The sequence below is a fragment of the Odocoileus virginianus genome, unplaced genomic scaffold, assembly GCF_023699985.2.
Source record: "Odocoileus virginianus isolate 20LAN1187 ecotype Illinois unplaced genomic scaffold, Ovbor_1.2 Unplaced_Scaffold_20, whole genome shotgun sequence".
NCBI lineage: Eukaryota > Metazoa > Chordata > Mammalia > Artiodactyla > Cervidae > Odocoileus > Odocoileus virginianus.
Window position 1 is genome coordinate 152,744 of NW_027224282.1, and position 21,045 is coordinate 173,788.

The 21,045-nt window shown below is 40.3% G+C and overlaps 1 protein-coding gene and 1 non-coding gene across 2 annotated transcripts; one reads left to right on the plus strand and one right to left on the minus strand.

The window, feature by feature from the left end:
• Positions 1 to 1,534: 1,534 nt before the first annotated feature.
• STEEP1 (STING1 ER exit protein 1) lies at positions 1,535 to 15,311 on the minus strand. The gene is made up of 7 exons (XM_020888101.2): positions 15,120 to 15,311; positions 13,424 to 13,541; positions 7,942 to 7,983; positions 6,062 to 6,200; positions 5,440 to 5,529; positions 4,761 to 4,853; positions 1,535 to 2,920 (listed from the first exon to the last, which is right to left on the minus strand). Exons 1-7 carry the CDS (start codon positions 15,241 to 15,243, stop codon positions 2,858 to 2,860), a joined length of 669 nt encoding a protein of 222 aa, XP_020743760.1. The 5' UTR covers positions 15,244 to 15,311; the 3' UTR covers positions 1,535 to 2,857.
• LOC139033597 (U6 spliceosomal RNA) lies at positions 3,059 to 3,165 on the plus strand. Its single transcript, XR_011486136.1, has one exon. It is a non-coding gene; the product is annotated as a U6 spliceosomal RNA (small nuclear RNA).
• Positions 15,312 to 21,045: the final 5,734 nt, after the last annotated feature.

Here is a 21,045-nt window from a genome sequence, read left to right on the forward strand (position 1 = left end):
AAATGGGCAAAGGACTCAAATAGACATTTCTCCAAATATAATATACAAATGGCCAAAAAGCACATGAAAAATTGCTCAACATCATTATTCACTGAAGAAATGCAAATCAAAACCATTGTATATCATTGCTGTTAGGATGGCTACTATCAAAAAAAAAAAAAAAAGGGAATTTCCTGACTGTCCAGAGGTTAAGACTCCATGCTTTCACTGCCAAGGGCCCAGGTTCAATCCCTGGCCAGGGAACTAAGATCCCACAAGCTGGGAGAAACAGAAAAAAATAAATAATTTAAAAAAAAAACAGAAAATAAGTGTTGGTGAGGATGTGGAGAAATTGGAGCCCTGTATATTCCTGATGGGAGTAAAAACGGTACAGTCACTGTGGAAAACAGTATGGAGGGTTCTCAAAAAATTTAACAGGATTACCATATGATCCAAGGAGCAAGTATCTTTTAATTTCATGGCTGCAGTCACCATCCATGGTGATTTTGGAGCCCAAGAAAATAAAGTCTGTCACTGTTTCAATTGTGACTACAGTCATGAAATTAAAAGACTCTAATTCCTTGGAAGAAAAGCTATGACAAACCTAGACAGCATATTAAAAAGCAGAGACATTATTTTGCTGACAAAGGTCTGTACAGTCAAAGCTATGGTTTTTCCAATAGTCATGTACAGATGTGAGAGTTGGACCATAAAGAAGGCTGAGCGCCAAAAAACTGATGCTTTCAAACTGCGGTATTAGAGAAGACTCTTGAGAGTCCCTTGGACTGCAAGGAGATCAAACCAGTCCATCCTAAAGGAAATCAACCCTGAATATTCATTGGAAGGACTGATGCTGAAGCTGAAGCTCCAATACTTTGGCCACCTGATGTGAAGAGCCGACTCATTAGAAAAGACCCTGATGCTGGGAAAGATTGAAGGCAGGAGGAGAAGGGGACAACAGAGGATGAGATGGTTGGATGGCATCACCAACTCAATGGACATGAGTTTGAGCAAGCTCCGGGAGATGGTGAAGGACAGGGAAGCCTGGCGTGCTGCAGTCCATGGGGTCACAAAGAGTCGGACATGACTGAGTGACTGAACAGCAACAACCACATGTTCCAGCAATCCCACTTCTGGATATATAATCAAACGAATTGAAAGCAGGGTCTTGAAGAGATATTTGTACCCAGTGTTTTTACAGCAGCACTATTCACAACAGCCAAGAGGAGGAAGTAACATGAATGTCCATTGATGAATGAATGTGTAAACAAAATGTGGTCTATGCATAATTCTATCATATGGTACAACATGGATGAAACTTGAGGACATTATTCAATGCAAAATATAAGCCAGTCACAAAAAGACAACTACTGGGATGATTCCACTCATATAGGTTTCTAAAGTAGTAAAATCCATAGAGACAGAAAGTAGAATGGAGGTCCAAGGAACTAGGGAGAGGGGAAAGGGAGAGTTATTGTTTAACAGGTATACACTTGAAGATTTATAAGATGAAAAAGTTCCAGAGATCTGTTGCACAACACTGTGCATTTCAAAATGGTTAAGACAGTAAATTTTATGTTACATGTTTTTTACCACAATAAAAAAAAGAAAAATATGTTCAAAATCATGTCATTAGGGAAATGCAAATTAAAAGTAGGAGATACCACTGAAAAACTGTCATAGATCAGAGGAGACTGAAGAGACATGAAAGCTAAATGCAGTGTGAGATCCTGGTCACACAGCCCCATACCGGACTTTCCCAGGACTCCCACCCTTCTTTTCTCCCAGTTCTTGCTAGCTCACATCTACCCTCACTCCTACTCCTTCCAAATTCAGAAATCAGGAGGGAAATAGCAAAGAAAAATGCCCTATACTATTTCCTATCGGCCTCTCACTACATGCCTTATGCTAAGTACAAGCCATGTAAGTAATATAAGGAGGTTAAAGTACTCTTCTTGCCCCAACACTCTGCAATACAGATGAACAGATAAAAACATGATGCAAACACTACATAATGGTGTCACTGAAGCAGCGTGACATTAAATATTTATGTCTACGACACTCCTTCACAAACAGCAAATGTGAAATAAAAGAGTCAACAGATAACTTTTATGTATCTCAGTTATCATTTCTTACTCTATCACATCTCCCTCCCACATGCCCACATAAGGGAGCAACATTCTCAGCTACTTGACAGGATGGTAGCTCCCTTGGGTTGCATACCCAGATCCCATTTTCATTCAGATCTGAGCTATCTTGCCCCCTTACTGGAATCTGACTTTTCCCTCTGTTAGTACAATGTATGATGAGGGTTGGTTTGCCTGCAGTTTTAATATTACAGGTAAAGGGAACTTTATGCAGATTCTGGCTCGTTACGGATTTTCTCAGACAGTGGAGAAATTCAAACCCTAGCCAATACCTGTCAGTCTAAGAACAGAGACAGAGCCATGTAAAAGGATCTGGCCTGCTGTAACTTTAAATATAACTCATGCAGCTTTTTTCTATGACACATCACAATATTTTTTTTCAAAAATCTTTAAACATTTCATTAACTTTGAAGAAAGAATAAGAACAGTTTCTTCATAAACTAGAGACACACAAGCATTGATCTATTCATAGACCTGCTTCTACACAGATGAAGAAGTTTACATCAAATGAACAAAAAATAGTACAGAAGACATAAATACAGGAAGACTGAGAAAAATCTGTCTCTAGAAATCAGGTCAGATGGACTCAAAGTAGGATAATCACTGGGAAGCCACGTAAAGCTTTCTGTTGGAGCATAAAGGTAGAATAAGTTCATGTAGTCAAGAAAACACTCTTCTTCATCCTCATCTTAAATGCTTGCCTCCAGCCTGGGTCCACAGAAAGGACCCGATCACTTGAACTGGTTGTCAATCAAGGTTCCCTTCATTTTTGCTTTCTTGGCTTCCAGTTCAGCCTGGAAAGAAAGAAAAGTTTATGTTCGGATACATGACATGAAATTCTGATTTTCCTGCCTTATTCTAACTTCCCCAATACTATCCCCTCATGCTCATTTAGTATACAAACTAGAATCGTGTATCTAAAATCATGATGGGTGCTCGCTTCGGCAGCACATATACTAAAATTGGAATGATACAGAGAAGATTAGCATGGCCCCTGTGCAAGGATGACACGCAAATTTGTGAAGCGTTCCATATTAAAAAAAAAAGACACAGGGGACACATACTAAGACCATCAGTGGTTGCCTGAAACCATGAATGGCAGCAAACCCTATATATACTGTTTTTTCCTGTATATGATGCCTATGATAAAAGTTAATATATAAATTAAGCAGAAGTTGCTAATAATAAAACAAAACAAAACAAAGCAAAACAAAATCATGATGGACTTCCCTGGTGGTCCAGTGACTAAGACTCCACGCTCCCAATGCAGAGGGCCTGGGTTCAATCCCTGGTCAGGGAACTAGATCCCACATGCCACAACAAGACCCAGTGCAGCCAAATAAATAAGTATTTTTTTAAATAAAAAAAATTGTGATGAATAGCAACTGCTTTCCAACCTTTCTAATGTTATGATACACATAGAAGATGATAACATCTGTATGGTAAAATGGGGTAAACACACAGGGCTGCGGTCAAAGGCAATCAGTGTAAGGATTCCACAACTCCAGGATCCCTGAAGAGCGGGGGGAATCAATGTTATGACATACCAGTATCCTGTTCTTAGCAGAACAGGAGGAATAACCCTGTTCTAGAACAGTGCTACTTAAAAGTTACGCAGTCCATGAACTGTTTGTTATCAGTCCACAAAGATACAAACAAAAATTGACAGTAAGCATTTAGAAGCTTTTATAGCTTCTAATTTGACTTCCCAGGTGGCGCTAGTGGTAAAGAATCTGCCTGCCAATGCAGGAGACACGGGTTTGATCCCTGGGTCAGAAAGATCCCCTGGAGGAGGGCATGGCAACCCACTCCAGTATTCTTGCCTGGAGAATCCCATGGACAGAGGAGCCTGGCAGGCTACAGTCCATGGGGTCACAAAGAGTCAGACATGACTGAAGCGACTTAGCATATACACCCACATAGCAATTTGACAGAGCAATAAAATAATTTCATAAAAAGAACTAAGGTAAATTCCTTTATGACATTTTATACATTACAAACCTGCTCTTGACAAATTTTTTATAAAGAAGACGCACTGGCCCTTCACTTCAGAAAGTCTCTCTAGATCACTATGGCAAGGTCAAGTGGCTCTCAAGACCCACTACCTGTATCACCAAAAATATCCTCTACAGAGACATCAATGCCAGGATGTCTTATTTTAAGGAAACATCATAAGTAAATTACTATCAGGAAAACAGAAATGTAGGCTCCATCACACAAGGACGGGTGTGCTCAACAAAGAGCCCAACAGTGGTGGTGGGAGCAGTGCTTTAAGCAGCAGTGAAAAGTCCCAATCCTGGCCCCCCCAGTGTAGCCCGACTGTACACCTCCCATCCTGGGGGAGTGCCCATGCACCCTGATCTTGGACTCCTGACCTTGGACCACAAGTAGCAGATTAAATGATCATTCTGGTTGGGGCTGGCTAACCAGAACTATTATTGGGGGCTGGGATCCTGCTCACTATCACAGAGCAGGTTATGTACGGATAGCCACAGCCCAGGGTTAGACACCTGGCAGCCAGCTACACCATACCCCCGAAAGACTTCCTAAAGGGTTCCCCTGCCCACCCGAGGGTCTTTCAGATGGAGGAACTGGAACAGTTCAGTGCCTGCCCCCCCACCCCACGCCACTCACCAGCTCCTGCAGGCGCCTTTTGCTCATGCCTTTGCGCTCCAGCTGCTTTTCAATCACCTTGGCATTCTGAGCATAAGAGTCAGCAACTTCTCTCTGAGGGAAGAATGAAGCATCCTCAGGCCAGCAGTCTCACCCAAGAGGAGTAACAGAGACCTCAGGAGAAGTTTATACTCCTCAGGTTATGAAATCACTACTGAAGTGGCCGAATTTGGCTCCCTTTCCACTCCAGCTTTGCAGTAATCTAGGGTAGTCAGGTTTCAACTGAAACCATGTTTAAATAACAGAGAACATCTCTGTGTAAACATCATTATACTTAAGTACCATAAAGGGAATTGCTTCTCCTGCTAAGGACAGATGCCCACACTCTCGAAGCTGGACTGAAAGGGACTGGAAATCCTTGAGTCCAGTAATTTTTCAACTGAAGAGGGATGCGCTCCCTAAGGCCTCTCAAAAAACAGTATGTAAAAAATGACTGATTTAGTCCAACTCCCTGTGCCTCATCCTACAGATGTCCCTGAAATCCAGGGAAATAGGAACTAGCCCGCTGTCACAGTGTTCCTTAGTAACTAGAGCGAAGTGTAAGAGGGAAGTTTCTAGCTTTTCTGCTATTCAATGGTCTAGTTTGAGAGTCCCCCTTCGTCCCTGCCTATCCAACTCCCCTGAGGGCAAAAGCACTTACAGCCTCAATCTCTTCTTCTTCTTCATCAATAGTAGACACAGTCACAGAGCTGAACTTGCCCATGTCTTTAGTCCGCTTGGTCATCATCACCTGGAGATGCAGGAAGAGGAACCAGTCTAGTTCACCTCTCTGAACCATGTGTGCATGAGTGTGTGAGTGTGAGTGTGCAAGTGCCCAAGCCTGGGTGTTGGGGGCAGGAGAGGATTGTTGGGGGAACATCCGCCTCTTTGGGACAGGCCGGCCTATCTAAAAGTGCCCATCTTTTAATCTGCACTATCGTTTTCTAATATTTGACATCAAGGGTTTTCAAAATATATTTAAAGATTAACTTTCTGCATTCCACCTCTAATTGCTCACACTGGAAAAAGAAGACATTTCAAAGGAAGTACATGTGAATAAAAGCCATACAATTTCCAACTTTATTCATAAAGCAGATTGTAAGAAAGAAAAAAGAACACACGATAGGTGTTAAAATTTTGTAACATCTGCTTATACACAAAAATGGCATCCTCTTAATAAAGAGAGCATACACAAGGGGCACGCTCTCATGCACCATAATCTAAAGTTTTAGGACTATATCTGTAGCTCCATTAACCCATCTGTCTCCTTCATTTATAATTACCTTCTTAGGAGGCTCTTGTTTCTGAGTGTATATGTTCGTTTTCCCAAAACCCTGGCCAAACTTGACCACTGCTCCATCCACAATGAAGGTCACAGGAGCATTCTTGGGCTGGGACTGGTAGAAGAGCGGCAGCCCACACCTGCAAATAGCAGAGTGAATCTCAGGCAGGCCTCAGGATCCAAACCCTCCAAACACTGCTTCGCAAAGTGGGCTCAGACTCTGCAAATATGTGTGTTTGTGGCATCAACTAATGATCAGCTCTTCCTGATGTTTCTCAAAACTACTTGATAAGAATCACTGAGGGCGCTTGTTAAAACTGCCGATCAGATTCCGAGGTCCCACCCCCCAGGGGATCCTGATTGAGTTACTCTGGGGGCTGAGGCCTGCAAATCTCTCTTAGCATCCCATGCAGTTCTGATCATTAGACAAGTATGGCAAACGCTGGCTCCTGCTGCTGATTGCTTTCCAGTCAAAACTGCTGCCATTCTTCCCAGAAGTCTGGGGAACTAGTGTGGGGTTCTGTCTTGTTCTGTTTTATCAGGGTCAAGAAGCAGCAGAAAGGCTCCACTGTGGCTGGTCCGCCAACTAAGTTTTGAGCAATCAGAACGAAGTTCACAGCATATTTTCTGTGGCTGGTCATTTCTATTCTACTTTTTCAGCTAAATGAAGTAGACCCACACCCATAAGATATGATTAAACTCATCTAACAAATCTAATGTGGCTGTAAACTAAAATGTCCTCTTAGCCAGTTCCCTGCTTTAATTCTCCTAGTCTGAGTCTTCTGAGAGCCAAGTTCAGTTCAGTTGCTCAGTCACGTCCGACTCTTTGCAACCCCATGAACCACAGCACACCAGGCCTCCCTGTCCATCACCAACTCCCAGAGTCCACCCAAACCCATGTCCATTGAGTCGGTGATCCAAGAGTGAACTGTAATTACATCAACAAGATTAAACTTGTTGAAGTTTAATATTCTCACTGCTAACAATCTAAAGCTGGATATCATATATATCTTTAAATAATACTCTCTAAAGTTCTTAGGTCTGTGGTCCTGTAATAGACTTTATAAATAGGTTTGGATTAAATTACACTATGTTATGTTTACCACAAGACTGAGCAACTCCACTCCAGGAGAAAATACATGTTCCCACAAGATTTATACTGGAATGTTCATAGCAGCTTTCTTTGTAATAGCCAAAGTCATTAACAACCCAAATGACCTTCAATGGGTCAATGGTTAAATGAACTGTGGTGTGATGGAATACTACTCAGTGATAAAAGGAACAAACTACCATTACACATAACTTGGATGAACCCCCAAAGCATCATGCTACGTGAAAGAAACCAGATGGAAGAGATACACATTGTATGCAGCAGAACACACACTGCAGAGTTTATGTCACATTTTATTTAATTATTTTTTTTTTATGTCACATTTTAGAATAGGTAAAACTACAGCAGCAGAAGGTAGGCCAGTGCTGGCCAGGGGAAGGGGGACTGACTGCAAAGGAGCCCTGGAAATGTACTATGTCACAGGAGGGGTGATGTTATGTGGCTGTAGGCTTCTGTCAATACTCATCAAACTGTCCACTTAAGAAAGCAAATTTTATTATATATAAGTTATACCTCAATCAAAAAATAATATGTTTCAAAACCCATTTTTTGTGGCCAGTTGGTCAGAGGTGTAATTTGGCCAACTGCAGCTCTTCAAGAAGCCTACTTGTATAACTGAAGTCTGAAGGCAGGTTAAGATTATAAGGATAAAAAAAAAAGATTCTAAGGATAAAGATATAACAGAGAATTGTCTCCAAATGATGCTTTTCCTAACACATCACTACCTCAACTTTCTTGTGCTTGGGGAAACCCACACTGTTAATACTTACTTTGCACATTTCTTCCTGTACTGTCGTTCAATGCCTTCAGGTCTGCACAGAAAATGGAAGTTAAAAAAGATCCAAACAAATCTCATAACCTACCAACCTCACTTGCTCATTTCCTCAAATGTTAAAATGGCTTTTCAAAAGATTTCCTTTCCTAGATCAGCTGTTGGTTTACACATGTATTCATTTTAAAGCACTTCTTCCATCCACAGGCACCCTCCTGACAGAGGAGGCAGTGTGGTAGTAGTTACAGTCACAAAAGCAGTCGGGTTCACAGTAACAACACCACCAACAATAACAACAGTGATAATCACTTGCATAGCTTTTATTATGTACCAGGAGCTGTTCTAAAGTGTACGTGTATTAACTCATTTAATCCTTACAACCACCCTATGAGGTAGGTCATGTTATCATTCCCATTCTACAGATGAGGGTGAAGAAGCACAAAGCAGTTACACAGTTTGCTCAAGGTCACAGAGCTAGGAAGTAGAACAGGTTGAGCTCAAGCCCTAGGTTGAACTAAGGTGGTCAAGCTCAACAGCCCACACAACATTGCCTTAGACAGTTAGCTGGGAGGTAAAGACTCTTCCACCTATCCAGTTGTTTCAGAGAAACCTGGAACTCACCTTTGTCTTCTCTTTCCCTCATCTCCCACAATTGCTTCATCCACAAATCCTGTGGATTTTAGCTCCAAAAAAGGTCTTGAACCTACTTTTCTCCACCCTCCTGCCACCATCTCAGCCCAGTTCACTAGTATCTCTTCTCCAGATTATTGTCCCAGCTACCCCCCAGTCTCCTCACTTCCCTCCCTGTTTCAACTTTTTAAATAAACAGTATGCACAGATGGTATAGAATAGAGTATAAAGTGAAAGGTAAATATCCTCTCCACTCCTCTTCCACACGCCTGGCTCCCTCCCCCAGCCCCAGAGGCAAATACTGTTACTGGTTTCCTCCGTTCCTCCCAGAGTTGATGACACAGCAAAGTTTTCTCTTCCTTTTTAGACAAATGTAGCCCACCTATTCACTTAAAGTGAAACAGCCTCTCTGTTCACTTAAATTTATATCTTGGTTAAAAAAACATGTGATCCTTCCCAATCAGTTGATAAAGAATTGCCTCATTGTTTATCAGGGCTCCATTCTATCTATTTGTATGGATGAACCAAAATGTCTTACCTGCTGGGTAAATCCTCCAAGTGTATCCACTTCAGATTCTGATAGATAACAGCCAAATTACTCTGCACAGAAGTTGAACCACTGTATACCCCACCACCAATGTGAGACTTCCTGTTTCCCTACAGTCTTACCAACACAGTATGTTATTAAAATGTATGACAGCCAATCTGGCCTGTGAAAAATGAGATCTCAAAATCTGCATTTTTTTTTTTAAGAGTGAAGTTAGGCATCTTTTCATATATTTAATAGACATTTGCATTTCTTTTTTTTTTTGATAAACAGTCTATTTTTGGCCTACTGAGTTGTCATTTTATTTTATTCTATTTATTCTTATTGTTTTGTGTTGTGTTTTGACTAAGCTGTGCAGCACATGGGATTTTATTCCCCCACCAGGGATCGAACCCGCGCCCCCCTACAGTGGAAGCGTGGAGTCTTAACCACTGGACCACCAGGGAAGTCCATCTCTTTATTTTATATTAAGGAAACGTGCAAATGTTAAGGGTTCCTGCAAATATTTCTTCTCCAGCTAGACATTTGTCTTTGACTTTTTCCCCCACGTGGAAATTTTAGATTTTTATGTGATCAAATCAATCATGTATATGATACTTAGTTAGGACTTCTCCACTCTAAGTTCATATCTAAAATAAAAATTCTGAGCACTTATTCTAGAACCTGCTTTCATTACTATCTCACTCTCAATCATTCTCCAAAGAGAGGCAAGAGTGGCTTCCCAGGACAGCTAGAATAGAACAGAAACTCTTCACTATGGCCTTCTAGGCACTGGCTGGGCAGAGAATCTGATCCGGCCTCATCTCCTACCTTCCTTCCCACTCACTGTGACCTCTCCACACCAGCCTTCCTCTGTTCTTGGAACAAATAAGTGCTTTCCCATCTCTGATCTTTCATACACACTCTTCTCTCTGCCTGGAATGCACTTCTCACCTGTTGCAGTCTCATCTTTTTTGGTGTCAGTTCAAATATCACCTAGTTATAACAGCCTGCCCTGAACACCTTTTTGAAGAGGTTCTCATGTGATTCTGGATAAGCCCTTTGTTTTATTTGTATGACTTTCCATAATCATAATTACTTTATTTTTTTTGTCATCCCACTAGACTGTAAAGACCATGAGATCAGAGATCAGCAGAGACCACGCCTATCTGGCTCACACTCTATTCCCAGAGCTGAGCACAGTACTGCAATAAATACTGACTAAATGAATTCTTAAAAGAATTTAAGTTTAGCGTGGAAAATTATAACCACAGAGGTAAGTTCTTAGATGGAGGAAAGTGAACGGGGTGACAGGAACACAGAGATGGCAGCACCAAATCTGTCTGAGGCAGTTATGGAAGGCTTTGTGAGGTGATGTCAACAGTCCTGATAGAAAAATGGGATTTCAAGCAGAGGGGCAACTCTGTGCAAAAGGCCAAACAGCAGAGCATATTCAGAGAATTACAAATAGTCTGATGTTCTTGGGACCTAAAAAGATCAAGGAAGTACTACTGATCTGATAAGACATAAAAAAAAAGATTTTAAGATTATACTATGAATAACTATACACCAACAAACCATATAATCTTGATGAAAAGAACAAATTCCAGGAATGATAGAATGATACAAACTACCACAACTCATTGGAAAAAGAAAATCTGACTAGACTATGATAAGTATAAGGAGATTGATTTAGTGATCAAAAAACTTTGTGCAAAGAAAAGGCCAGGACCAGTAGCTTCACTGGGGAATTCCTCCAAAAGTTCAAAGAAGAATTAATACCAATGCTTCACAAACATTTCAAAAGAGGAAGAAACACTTCCCAATTCATCCTGTGAGTCCAGTAACATTACCTGAACATCAGGCAAAACTATCACAAGAACAACAAAAACAACAAATTAGAGATCAACATTGCTTTTTATACAGACAAAAATCCTCAAAAAAAAAAAAAAAGCAAAAACCGAATCAAGCAGCATATAAAGGATTATATATACCACATGGCCAAGCAGAATTTACCCCAGGAATGCAAGATTGGTACAACATACAAAAAAATCAATCAATGTGATACACTATAATAACAGAATAAAAGAGAAAAAACACATGATCATCTTAGAAGATGCAGAAAAAGCATTTGACAAAATTCAAAGCCCCTTCAATAAGTCAGAAATAGAAGGCAACCTCCTCTACCTTATAAAAGGCATCTATGAAAAATTCACATCTACTAAGCCACATAAATGAACATCATACTCACTGGTAAACGACAAACCTTTCCTCTAAAATCAGTTGACAATTCCAGTTACAATAGCACCAAAAAGAATACAATACTTAGGAGTAAACTGAACAAAAGAAGTGCAAAACCTGTGCACTGAAAACTACAAAACATCACTGAAAGAAATTAAAGACCTAAGTAAATGGAATGACGTTCCATGTTCATGACCTGAACACTTAATGTTGTTAAAATGGCAACACTTTCCAATGAATCTACAAGTTCAACATAATCCCTAGCAGAATCCCAGTTGGCTTTTTTTTTTTTTTGGCAGAAATTGACAATCTGATCCTAAAAGTCACATGGAATTGTAAAGCATCCAGAATAGCCAAAAAAACAGTCTTGAAGAAGAACAAAGTTGGTAGACTCACACTTAATTTCAAAACTTAATACAAAACCACTGTAATCAACACAAGGTGGTAGTGGATGTGGAAAGTGACAGGTTGCAGGGCACATGATTAGGCAGACTGCCATATTTTCAGTAACCAGGGCTCCCACGTTCATCTGGCTAAAGAGGAAGAGTACGATCAGACTGAAATTTCGCCCTGGCTAGGAAGGGAGCATGCTCAAGAGGGCCCTTGGAAAGACTGTTTATGATTAGAGCAAGAACTACATCAACCAAGGAGGAAGTCTACCATGCCTTGTTGGTAAACTCTGAGAACTGTGGCCCAACAGAAGCACCTGGCCAGAGACCACTGGCCTGGGCAATACCGGGCACTAAGGCTGGACCCAAAGCTGGCTCACTCCCAGGATCAGGCTGATTGGATTCCAGGGTTGCCACTGCAGTCTGGGGCCACCCAGTTTTCTGGCCTGGTGGTGAGGGCATCTGCCTTATAGTGCCACAGGAGCCTGTGGCCTAGTTTTGTTGTTAGATTACTGTCTGTATTAACTAATATAATACATGTAATAAATATTTTGGTAATCCTAAAGACAATCAGTTAATAATTTTCAAAATCAGAAACCTAAATAAAGGTTACCAGAGAGAGAAAAAGCACAAGAGAATGAATTTGCTTTAGATGGAGCATGTTATTTATAAATCTTCCCCAATGTTACCTGAGGGGCCTTCTTTTGTGAATTTCATATGTTTTATAATCTGCACCCTCCATTTGTATTTTGTATATAACCAGTTTTCTCTTCAACTGCATAATTCTAGCCTGATTTGGCACTGAATGTTGCCTAGCAATAGTTTCTAACTCTTTTCATCAGTGTGGGCTGATAACAGTTTGGTTTCTTAAATACACATAGCTAGTGTCAGCTGGTAGTTTTTTCTGGTTCAACACTAGAATATAAGCTCTGTAAGGGCAGGGTTCTTTGCTTGTTTACTGGATGTAGTGTATTGCCTATACATAAAATCCAAATTTGTCTACTTTAGCATTTTATTCTGTCCCTACTCCAGGCTCCATGAACCCCTTCTGGTAAAGTAACCTGGGCTCCAGCCACAAGGGACTACTTAAATTTCCCAAGCACACTGTATTCGATGCTTTTAATGCTTCCATAGTCCTTCCACCTGGAATGTTCCTCACCTACTTGGTGAAATCCTAGTTCAAGGCAAAACACAAACACCACCACCTTTTGGTGTCTTTCCTGACCACCAGTCAGGCAAGAAGACCTGCTCCTGTCTGTTTTCCCAGAGCCTTCTGTTCACACCAGTATTTTATCATATCACAATAGTGAATGTGATATCACATCATATCACATTCCCTTGTTGAGCCATGAACTTTTTAATGGAAAGGACGGTGCCTTACTCATCTTTGCAGATCCAGTCCTTAGCACAGTGTGCCCTGGTGTGCTCCAAGAGATTACAAGTTGAATAAACTTATTTTACTTGCAAAACCCCCAAATTACAGCTATCAAATGGCAATGGAATCACATCTCACCATTTCAGGAAAGCACAATAAAAACATGGCTGTATTAACAGAAGTTGAGAACCACCACAAATGTCAAAGTATTGGGCCCCAAATACATGACCTGTTCGATACTAGATGGGGTATTTATACTTCTCAGAATTAGACCCCAACACAAGCAGAAAATCCTAGACAGAGAACATCAACGTCTTACCTCCGAAGATATATAGTCTCCTCATCTTCGGTGTTACAAAACTTGTGGGCGTGTTTGGCACCATCAATCACACGGGACCGGTCCCGGGGCCTCATGGGCAACTTCTCTAACTGACAGTCTAAAGGAATGAAGAAAGATTTGGTCACAAGAGTCACTGAAAAATACCCTGAGGCAATCAGAACTTTTCAGAGGGGCCCTTTGCACTGTAATTTTTACTACAATTATCACATTTATTGAAGGCTATTATTGAATTTTCCAACAAAAAATGACTTGGTGTCTGGAGACCTGGATTTTAGCTCCAGCTGTGTTACTGGTGATCTTCGGCAAACCACTTCCTCTTTGGGGGTCTTTCCCCTTATCTGGTTATATTACCTCAAAAGTCCTTCCCAGTACTGCTTTTCAAGTTTTCTAAGAGTCTTTCTCTTCCTGGAACATATGCTTAGGAAAGGAGGGGCTTGGACTAGAGTGGTAGAAATGGAGGTGGTAAGTAGTAGTCAGATTCTGGATAGCTTTTCAAGGAAGCACCTGAAGAATGTATTGATGGGCTGAACGCAGAAGTCAAGAAAGATTCTGAGATACTGGGTGAATAGCGGTACCATTGATGCAATAGGGAAGTCTGAGAGGAACAGTGGAGAGCAGAAAGTAGGGGATCAGGAAGTTAATTTTGAACACGGTCTCTTTTTAAAAATTTTATTTAATGTATGACAAAAACCACTACAATATTGTAAAGTAATTAGCCTCCAACTAATAAAAATGAATGGAAAAAAATTTTATTTAAGTATAGTTGATTTACAGTGTTGTGAGAACATGGTCTCTTTTGAGAGGCCTATAACATCCAAGTGGAGATGCTGAATAGGCTGAAGTTTGAGAAGAGGTGCAGGTTAAAGAGGAACATTTGAAAGTCATCAGCATACAGATAGTAATAAAAGCTTGGAAATGGTTGAGATCACCTAAGGAGTGAGTACAGTTTGAGAAACGGTAAGAGGTCTGAGCCACAGGGCCGTGCAATGCCTGAAAGTCTGAGACAGAAAGAGGAGCCAGACACTGAGAAGTGTGAATTTCGAGGTAGGAGGAAAATCAGTAGAGTGCAGAGTCTTGGATGCAAATGAAAATGTTTCGAGAAAGACGGACTGATCATCTCTGTAAAATGCTGAGAGGGGGATTTAAATGGGCATTGATAATTGATCACTGAAACAGGTAACACGTTGGTTAGTAACTCTGACAAATAACGTTTATACGGTTAGGTGAAAAAGTGAGGGCAAGAAGGAATGGGAAATAAGGATGCAGAGACAGCCCACAGGCGCAATTCTTTTTAGAAATTTTGCTATAAAAAAAATCAAAGAAATGAGGTTATAGCTCGAGGGAAATGTAGGCTCAATGGGGAGGGGTTCTTTTCACTTGATAAAAGCTATTACAAAATCCTTGTACCGGGCAGAAAGGTCACAAAGTTTCTAGAGGCAGAGAGGGAGAACAGGGAGTATATTTTTTCTAAACGAGGAATTTCCTTTTGAAGGCGGTCTGCATACAGAATTACAAGATGAAGCACAATACAGAAAAGCTCCCTGGAGTGAGGCGGCGATGGGTACGGAGGATTTTAATGGAGGGGGAAATCTTCAAAGAGACGCGGCTCTCAGATCACAGCCAGGGGAAATCCGCCCTCAAGAACCCGAAGTTGCACTCCTTGCAGACCACTCACCCAGCACCAGGACCATCTGGCCGCACAAACAGTAGTAGACGTGAAGGGGCTTCTCGCCGTCGTCATATTCCTCCCGGTCCCGGGTGTCAGAGCAGACAACGGACCGGGACACTACTTTAGGCATACTTCAGAGCGGCAGCCAGAAAACGCTAAGCCAAAATTAAGGGTCGCGCAAAAGTGACGTCACACACGCGTCGCGGCTCTTCCAACTGAAAGGTTGGTCACGTGTCAATGGTAGTCACGTGAACTTCCGGGCCTTCCCATTAGTCTAAGATGCAGGGGGGATGCCTGGTGTCTGCCAGAACCTCCTTTGCCTTGGCCTAAGTTCTGGGGGACTGCTTTACCTGGGACTTGGGACACTCTTAATCACTTAAATTATTCATTTATATTACTATATACATTGCATATGTATATGCATATATGTAACTAGAAATAAAAAAGGGCTATTTACACTTTATATGCATAATACAGATTTTAAATGTGCCTCTAAATGTGCTCAGACAGTAAAGCGTCTGCCTATGCGGGAGACCCAGGTTCGATCCTTGGGTCAGAAAGATCTTCTGGAGAAGGAAATGGCAACTCACTCCAGTACTCTTGCCTGGAGAAAATCCCATGGATGGAGGAGCCTGGCAGGCTACAGTCCATGGGGTCGCAAAGAGTCAGACACGACTGAGCGACTTCACTTTCAAAGGAGCTCAGTCCTGGGTGTTCATTGGAGGGACTGATGTTGAAGCTGAAACTCCAATACTTTGGCCACCTGATGTGGAGAGCTGACTCATTTGAAAAGACCCTGATGCTGGGAAAGATTGAGGGCAGGAGGAGAAGGGACGACAGAGGATGAGATGGTTGGATGGCATCACCAACTCAATGGACATGGGTTTGGGTGGACTCTGGGAGTTGGTGATGGAAAGGGAGGCCTGGCGTGCTGCGGTTCATGGGGTCGCAAAAAGTTGGACACAACTGAGCAACTGAACTGACTGATTCAGGATGAGTACCTAATGAAGTCGAGGAATCTTAGAACTTGAGATCTAGTTCACATAACATATAATTCACCCTTTCAAAGTGTATAATTCAGTGGGTTTTAGTATATTCACGAAGTTTTGCAACTATCACCACTACCTAATATTTTCATCATTCCCCAAAAGAAATCCCTTAGCTGGCACTCTTTCCACCTCTTTCCCAGCCCCTAATCTAGCTTTCTGTCTCTCTGAATTTGCCTCTTCTGGAAATTTCTAATGAATGAAATCATACAATATGTAGCTATTGGTATCAGGTTTCCTTCAGCTTTGTTTCCAAAGGTCATCCATGTTGTACCATGAATCAATCAGTTAAAAAACATAATGAATCACTAAAAAGGAACTTCATTCCTTTTTATGACTGGATAATGTTCTGTTGTATGGATATACCACATTGTGTATATTCATTCATCGGTGGACAATTGGATTATTTCCACTTTTGTAATCTAATGAGTACAGCAGTGCTACTATGAACAGTGGTGAACAGGTTTTTGTAAGAACATATGTTGTTATGCTTTTATGTTTTGTGAGGGCATATGTTCTCTCAGATGTTTGCTAAAGAGTGGAATTTCTGGGTCATATGATAACCTTATGTTTAACTTTTTGAGGAACTCCTAAGAATGTTACCCAAAGCAGGTTTATTATTTTACATTTACCACCAGCAGTGTATGTGGGATTCTGATTTCTTCATGTCCTCACCAATAATTATCTTTTTTCCTCTTATAGCCATCCTAGTGAGTGTGAGGTGGTATCTCATTGCCATTTTGATTTGCCTTTTTCTGATGGCTAATGATACTGAGCACCTTTGCATATACCTTTTTTTTACATTTAAATATCTTATTGGGAGAAACCCCTACTCCAATCCTTGCCTATTTTTAATTGGGCTATTACTATATTGTTGAATCATGAGACTTCATTATGTATTTTTGGATACTCTATGCTAATCAGGTGATTTGCAAATAGAGACATCTGAATGATCCCGTTTGCCACAGGTTTAGGGAACATCTTCCCACGATTCCTTCCTCAACCCAGAAACTCTCCCAGAATGCTCTTTGTGGAGGACCAGAACCTGAGGCCACCCAGAGTAAGGACATTTAGACAGCTTACATTGGATCATTTCAAGTGACACCATTTGACACTATTTTGGATGACACCAAAATAGTGGATTTTTAACAAAGAACTTACTGAAGAAAGCAGGAGTTTGGTGACCAGAAAATTGACAGAGTAGCTGGAAGAAGAGTAGTGTTCTAGATATACAAGATGTAAACCAGTGGGAATTTAAAGCCATCTGCTAGCCTTCAAATGAACCTGAGTTAAAGCATAAAAGAAGTATCAAGTCTTTTAAGACTCACAGCATTTTCTCCTTAGGTCTTAGTGCAATGTCATCCCTATAAGTCTATGTTATTTAGTATTTCTTTATCTTCTACTGTGTGCAGGTGATGTGCTTATTAATACAACTCTGGTTGCATAGTGATCAGTTATAAATAGTCTCCCTCCCTCATGTGGCTTAGTCTAGTGCAGGGATGGGCAAAGGGATAGAGAGTAAATATTTTAGGCTTTGAAAGTCAAGAGGCAAAATCAAGAACTTTATGTAGGTATTTATATCACTAGAGAAAACAAATTTTCACAAATGTTTTATCAATGGAATTCAAAATATAATAATTGAGTATAATTTTTCATAATACAGATCTACTAGTGAGAGGAATGACATTCTTTTATGAAGAGGATAATATTTCACTTAATTAGCATTCAAAGTGAGTGTTTCCTATTATCAAAATCAGTTACAGTTGGTTTTTTTTTTTTTTTTGCCATGCCTTGCAGCATGTGGGATCTCAGCTTCCAACCAGGGATGGAACTCATGCCTCCTGCAATGCAAATGAAGAGTCCTAACTACTGGACCACTGGGGAATTCCCTTTTATTTTTTAATACAATTTTAAAGGTTTATAAATTGTTTCAATTTGTCAAGATTGCTAAGAATCTCATTTTTCATCTGTAATGAAAATTTACAACTTGATTTTTTTCAAAAGAATTGACAAATTGCAAGCAACTGTTAATAAAGGTCTTAATAAAAAATCAGCTACAGACATTTATCTGTTAATGCTTATCCATAGTAATGAGATTTTATGTATTTCATCTTTGAGAAAAATCATAACACAGATAAGTACTGCCATATACTGATATCAGTCTACAAGCATCTGAGTTTTAATTGAGCATATTCACCTCTTGGGGCTTCCCTCGTGGCTCAGCAGTAAAGAATCACCTGAAATGCAGGAGATGCAGGTTCAGTCCCTGGATTGAGAAGATCCCCTGGAGAAGGAAATGTCAGCCCACTCCAGTATTCTTGCCTGGGAAATCCCATGGACAGAGGAGCTTGCTGGGCTACAGTCTTTGGGGTTGCAAAAGAGTCGGATGCAACTTAGCGACTAAACAACAGTTCATCTCTTAGATAGCACTTACAGAATTCTATCAGATTCTTCTCTTGACATTTGCGTTTTAGCATGTTGTTACATTGCAGAATGATCACTTCCAATTGATGTTTAAGTGGGAGTTCCTCAATTGCACAGTTGAACTGCTTTTGAAATACAGAAATTTCCTTTGCACTCACATCAGGGTCCATAAAACACCATAGGTTTTATGTTCAGAAAATACATCCACAGCAAATTCGTGTGGGAATGCAAATCTAGTCTGTTTTAACTTTTAACAGCACAGGAAGTGATTAAGTAACTAGACATTACTTGTGGTTCAAAAAGTGCCAGTTGTCATTGAAATGATTTCACTGCAGCATAAATGTCACATGTAAGAAGCATTTTTGCTTTGTAATTGTAGGTTAAATTTATTAAATAACATTATTAAGTCTCCAGCAAAAGCTAATTCCATTCAGTATTCAATAATAGTGAATGGAATAGTTGAGGGTGGTTCTTCTGGCTCAGAAAATTTTCCCAATTCCAGCCATGAGCTATAAAAATACAAAAACAAACAGATGAAACAACAATGACAAAAAACCCTTACAACCGCTAAGCTGTTGAACTGCTGTTGGTGGGTCAAGTTAAAATATTCAGCCTTTATATCTGACAAAAATTCATGAAACTGACAATGTTTAGTCCACGAGAGTGAATGAGGTTCACTGTTGACACAAATGGTTGAGTAACACAAGATAGACTAAAATATTTTCCTGTGAAGTACCTATTGTTCAGTAAGATAACAAATAACTATAGGATTTAAACAGCTTCCATTTTTGCAAGTTTTGTACATTTGCCCAACTAAGCCTTTTTCTCCTTCATACATATTCAAAATGCATCTTAGCAGATTCTACTTCAGGTTGTATTGAATTAGTGTTTTTTTTTACTTTTTTGAAAATATTCTCATCTGCAGTCATCTACAGGCTGTCTGTATTCTTGGGCTTCCCTTGTGGTTCAACTGGTAAACAATCTGCCTGCAATACTGGAGTCCTGGGTTTGATCCCCAGGTGGGGAAGATCCTCTGGAGAAGGGAAAGGCTACCCACTCCAGTATTCTGGCCTAGAGAATTCCATGGACTGTGTAGTCCATGGGGTCACAAAGAATCAGACACAACAAGCGACTTTCACTTACAGACTATCCGTACAGGCCAATTCTTCCACCATTTTAAACCCAGCATTGACCCTCTGAGTAAACAACAATTGAGGAGTATTGTTAAGATCTGTCAACTTATCAAGAGCCAAGGGAAAACACTTGAAACCATTTGCCCTGTTTTTAAAAACTTACTATTGGTGTTGCTTCCAGTGTCCTCAACTTCTGAGCCACTGTTCTTGCTGAAAGTCTTTAAAAAGTTTATTTTCCTTGGACACATTTCTTTGGCTTTTGCAATCAAACATGATTTAATTAACTCACCACCAGTAAGTAGATGGTTTTCTTTGCTTGGCTAACAAATGAACCACTCAGAAACTTACTTTGGCAGCAACCTCATTTTCATTTTTCACTTTTGTGAAGAATTCTGCTATGATAAGATATTCTATTTTAAACTTTCTAATTTGCCTAACCATTGCTTTCCTGTGAACTGGGAACATTGTGATGAGTACTTAGTTTGGTAATGTCGAGGTGTATTGTATTCTTTTAGCCATGCTATAGCATCACTGTGTAATAAACACAATGTTTTGCCATCTAAATTGATGACCAAGTCATCTACACTCCACCATGCCTTGAAAGCACAACGTTTAAAATCCACTTTCTTATTTTCTTGTTTTGACATGCTAGGCACGCAGTTGTAATTTTTTAAAATGCCAAAACATGGTGAAAGAAGTGGTTACCAAAACACTGTTTACAACCATGTCACTGTGATTTGTAGTGGACTGACCAACAGTGGGAAGTGGTGAGGGCACCACACACTTTATGTCACAGCTACTCTGTCATTGCAGCACAAAAGCAAACATAGTGAAACTTTATTCATGGACATTGAAATTTGAACTTCATATCATCTTCATGTGTCATGAAATATGATTAAATACTATCCTTCTTTTGACTTTTGCAACCATTTCAAAGTATAGAAACAGGTTCATAGCTGGCAGGCCATAGGAAAAAAGCTAGCAGGCTGGATTGGGTTACATAGTCTGCTGGTGAGTGTGGCTGGTTTGATTTTATTCTCATATGCAACACTGTGGCCATTTGTATCCATTTTCTCTTGTTGCTGTAACAAACTATCACAAACTTAGTGGCTTAAGAAAACTCAAATTGACTTTGTTACACTTCTGGAGAGCAGAAGTTCAAAATCTATCTCACTGGTACTCATTTGTACTAAATTTTATTGATGGAAATGGAAACTATAGAAAAATAAATTCCATGCCTTCACTGGCTAACAGAAATACAAACTGCCAACTTCATAAGGCAGGAAATGATATTTTATTTGGTCTCTCACTTCAATCTGGAATAGTTCA

Excerpts from the sequence above, each read along its gene's own strand:
- STEEP1 (XM_020888101.2), bottom strand. The coding sequence starts at position 15,243 with ATGCCTAAAGTAGTGTCCCGGTCCGTTGTCTGCTCTGACACCCGGGAC. Across the intron at positions 4,854-5,439 it reads AAGAAGAAGAGATTGAGGCT|AGAGAAGTTGCTGACTCTTA; the intron begins GTAAGTGCTTTT and ends TTCTTCCCTCAG. Across the intron at positions 2,921-4,760 it reads AAAGGCGCCTGCAGGAGCTG|GCTGAACTGGAAGCCAAGAA; the intron begins GTGAGTGGCGTG and ends CTTTCTTTCCAG.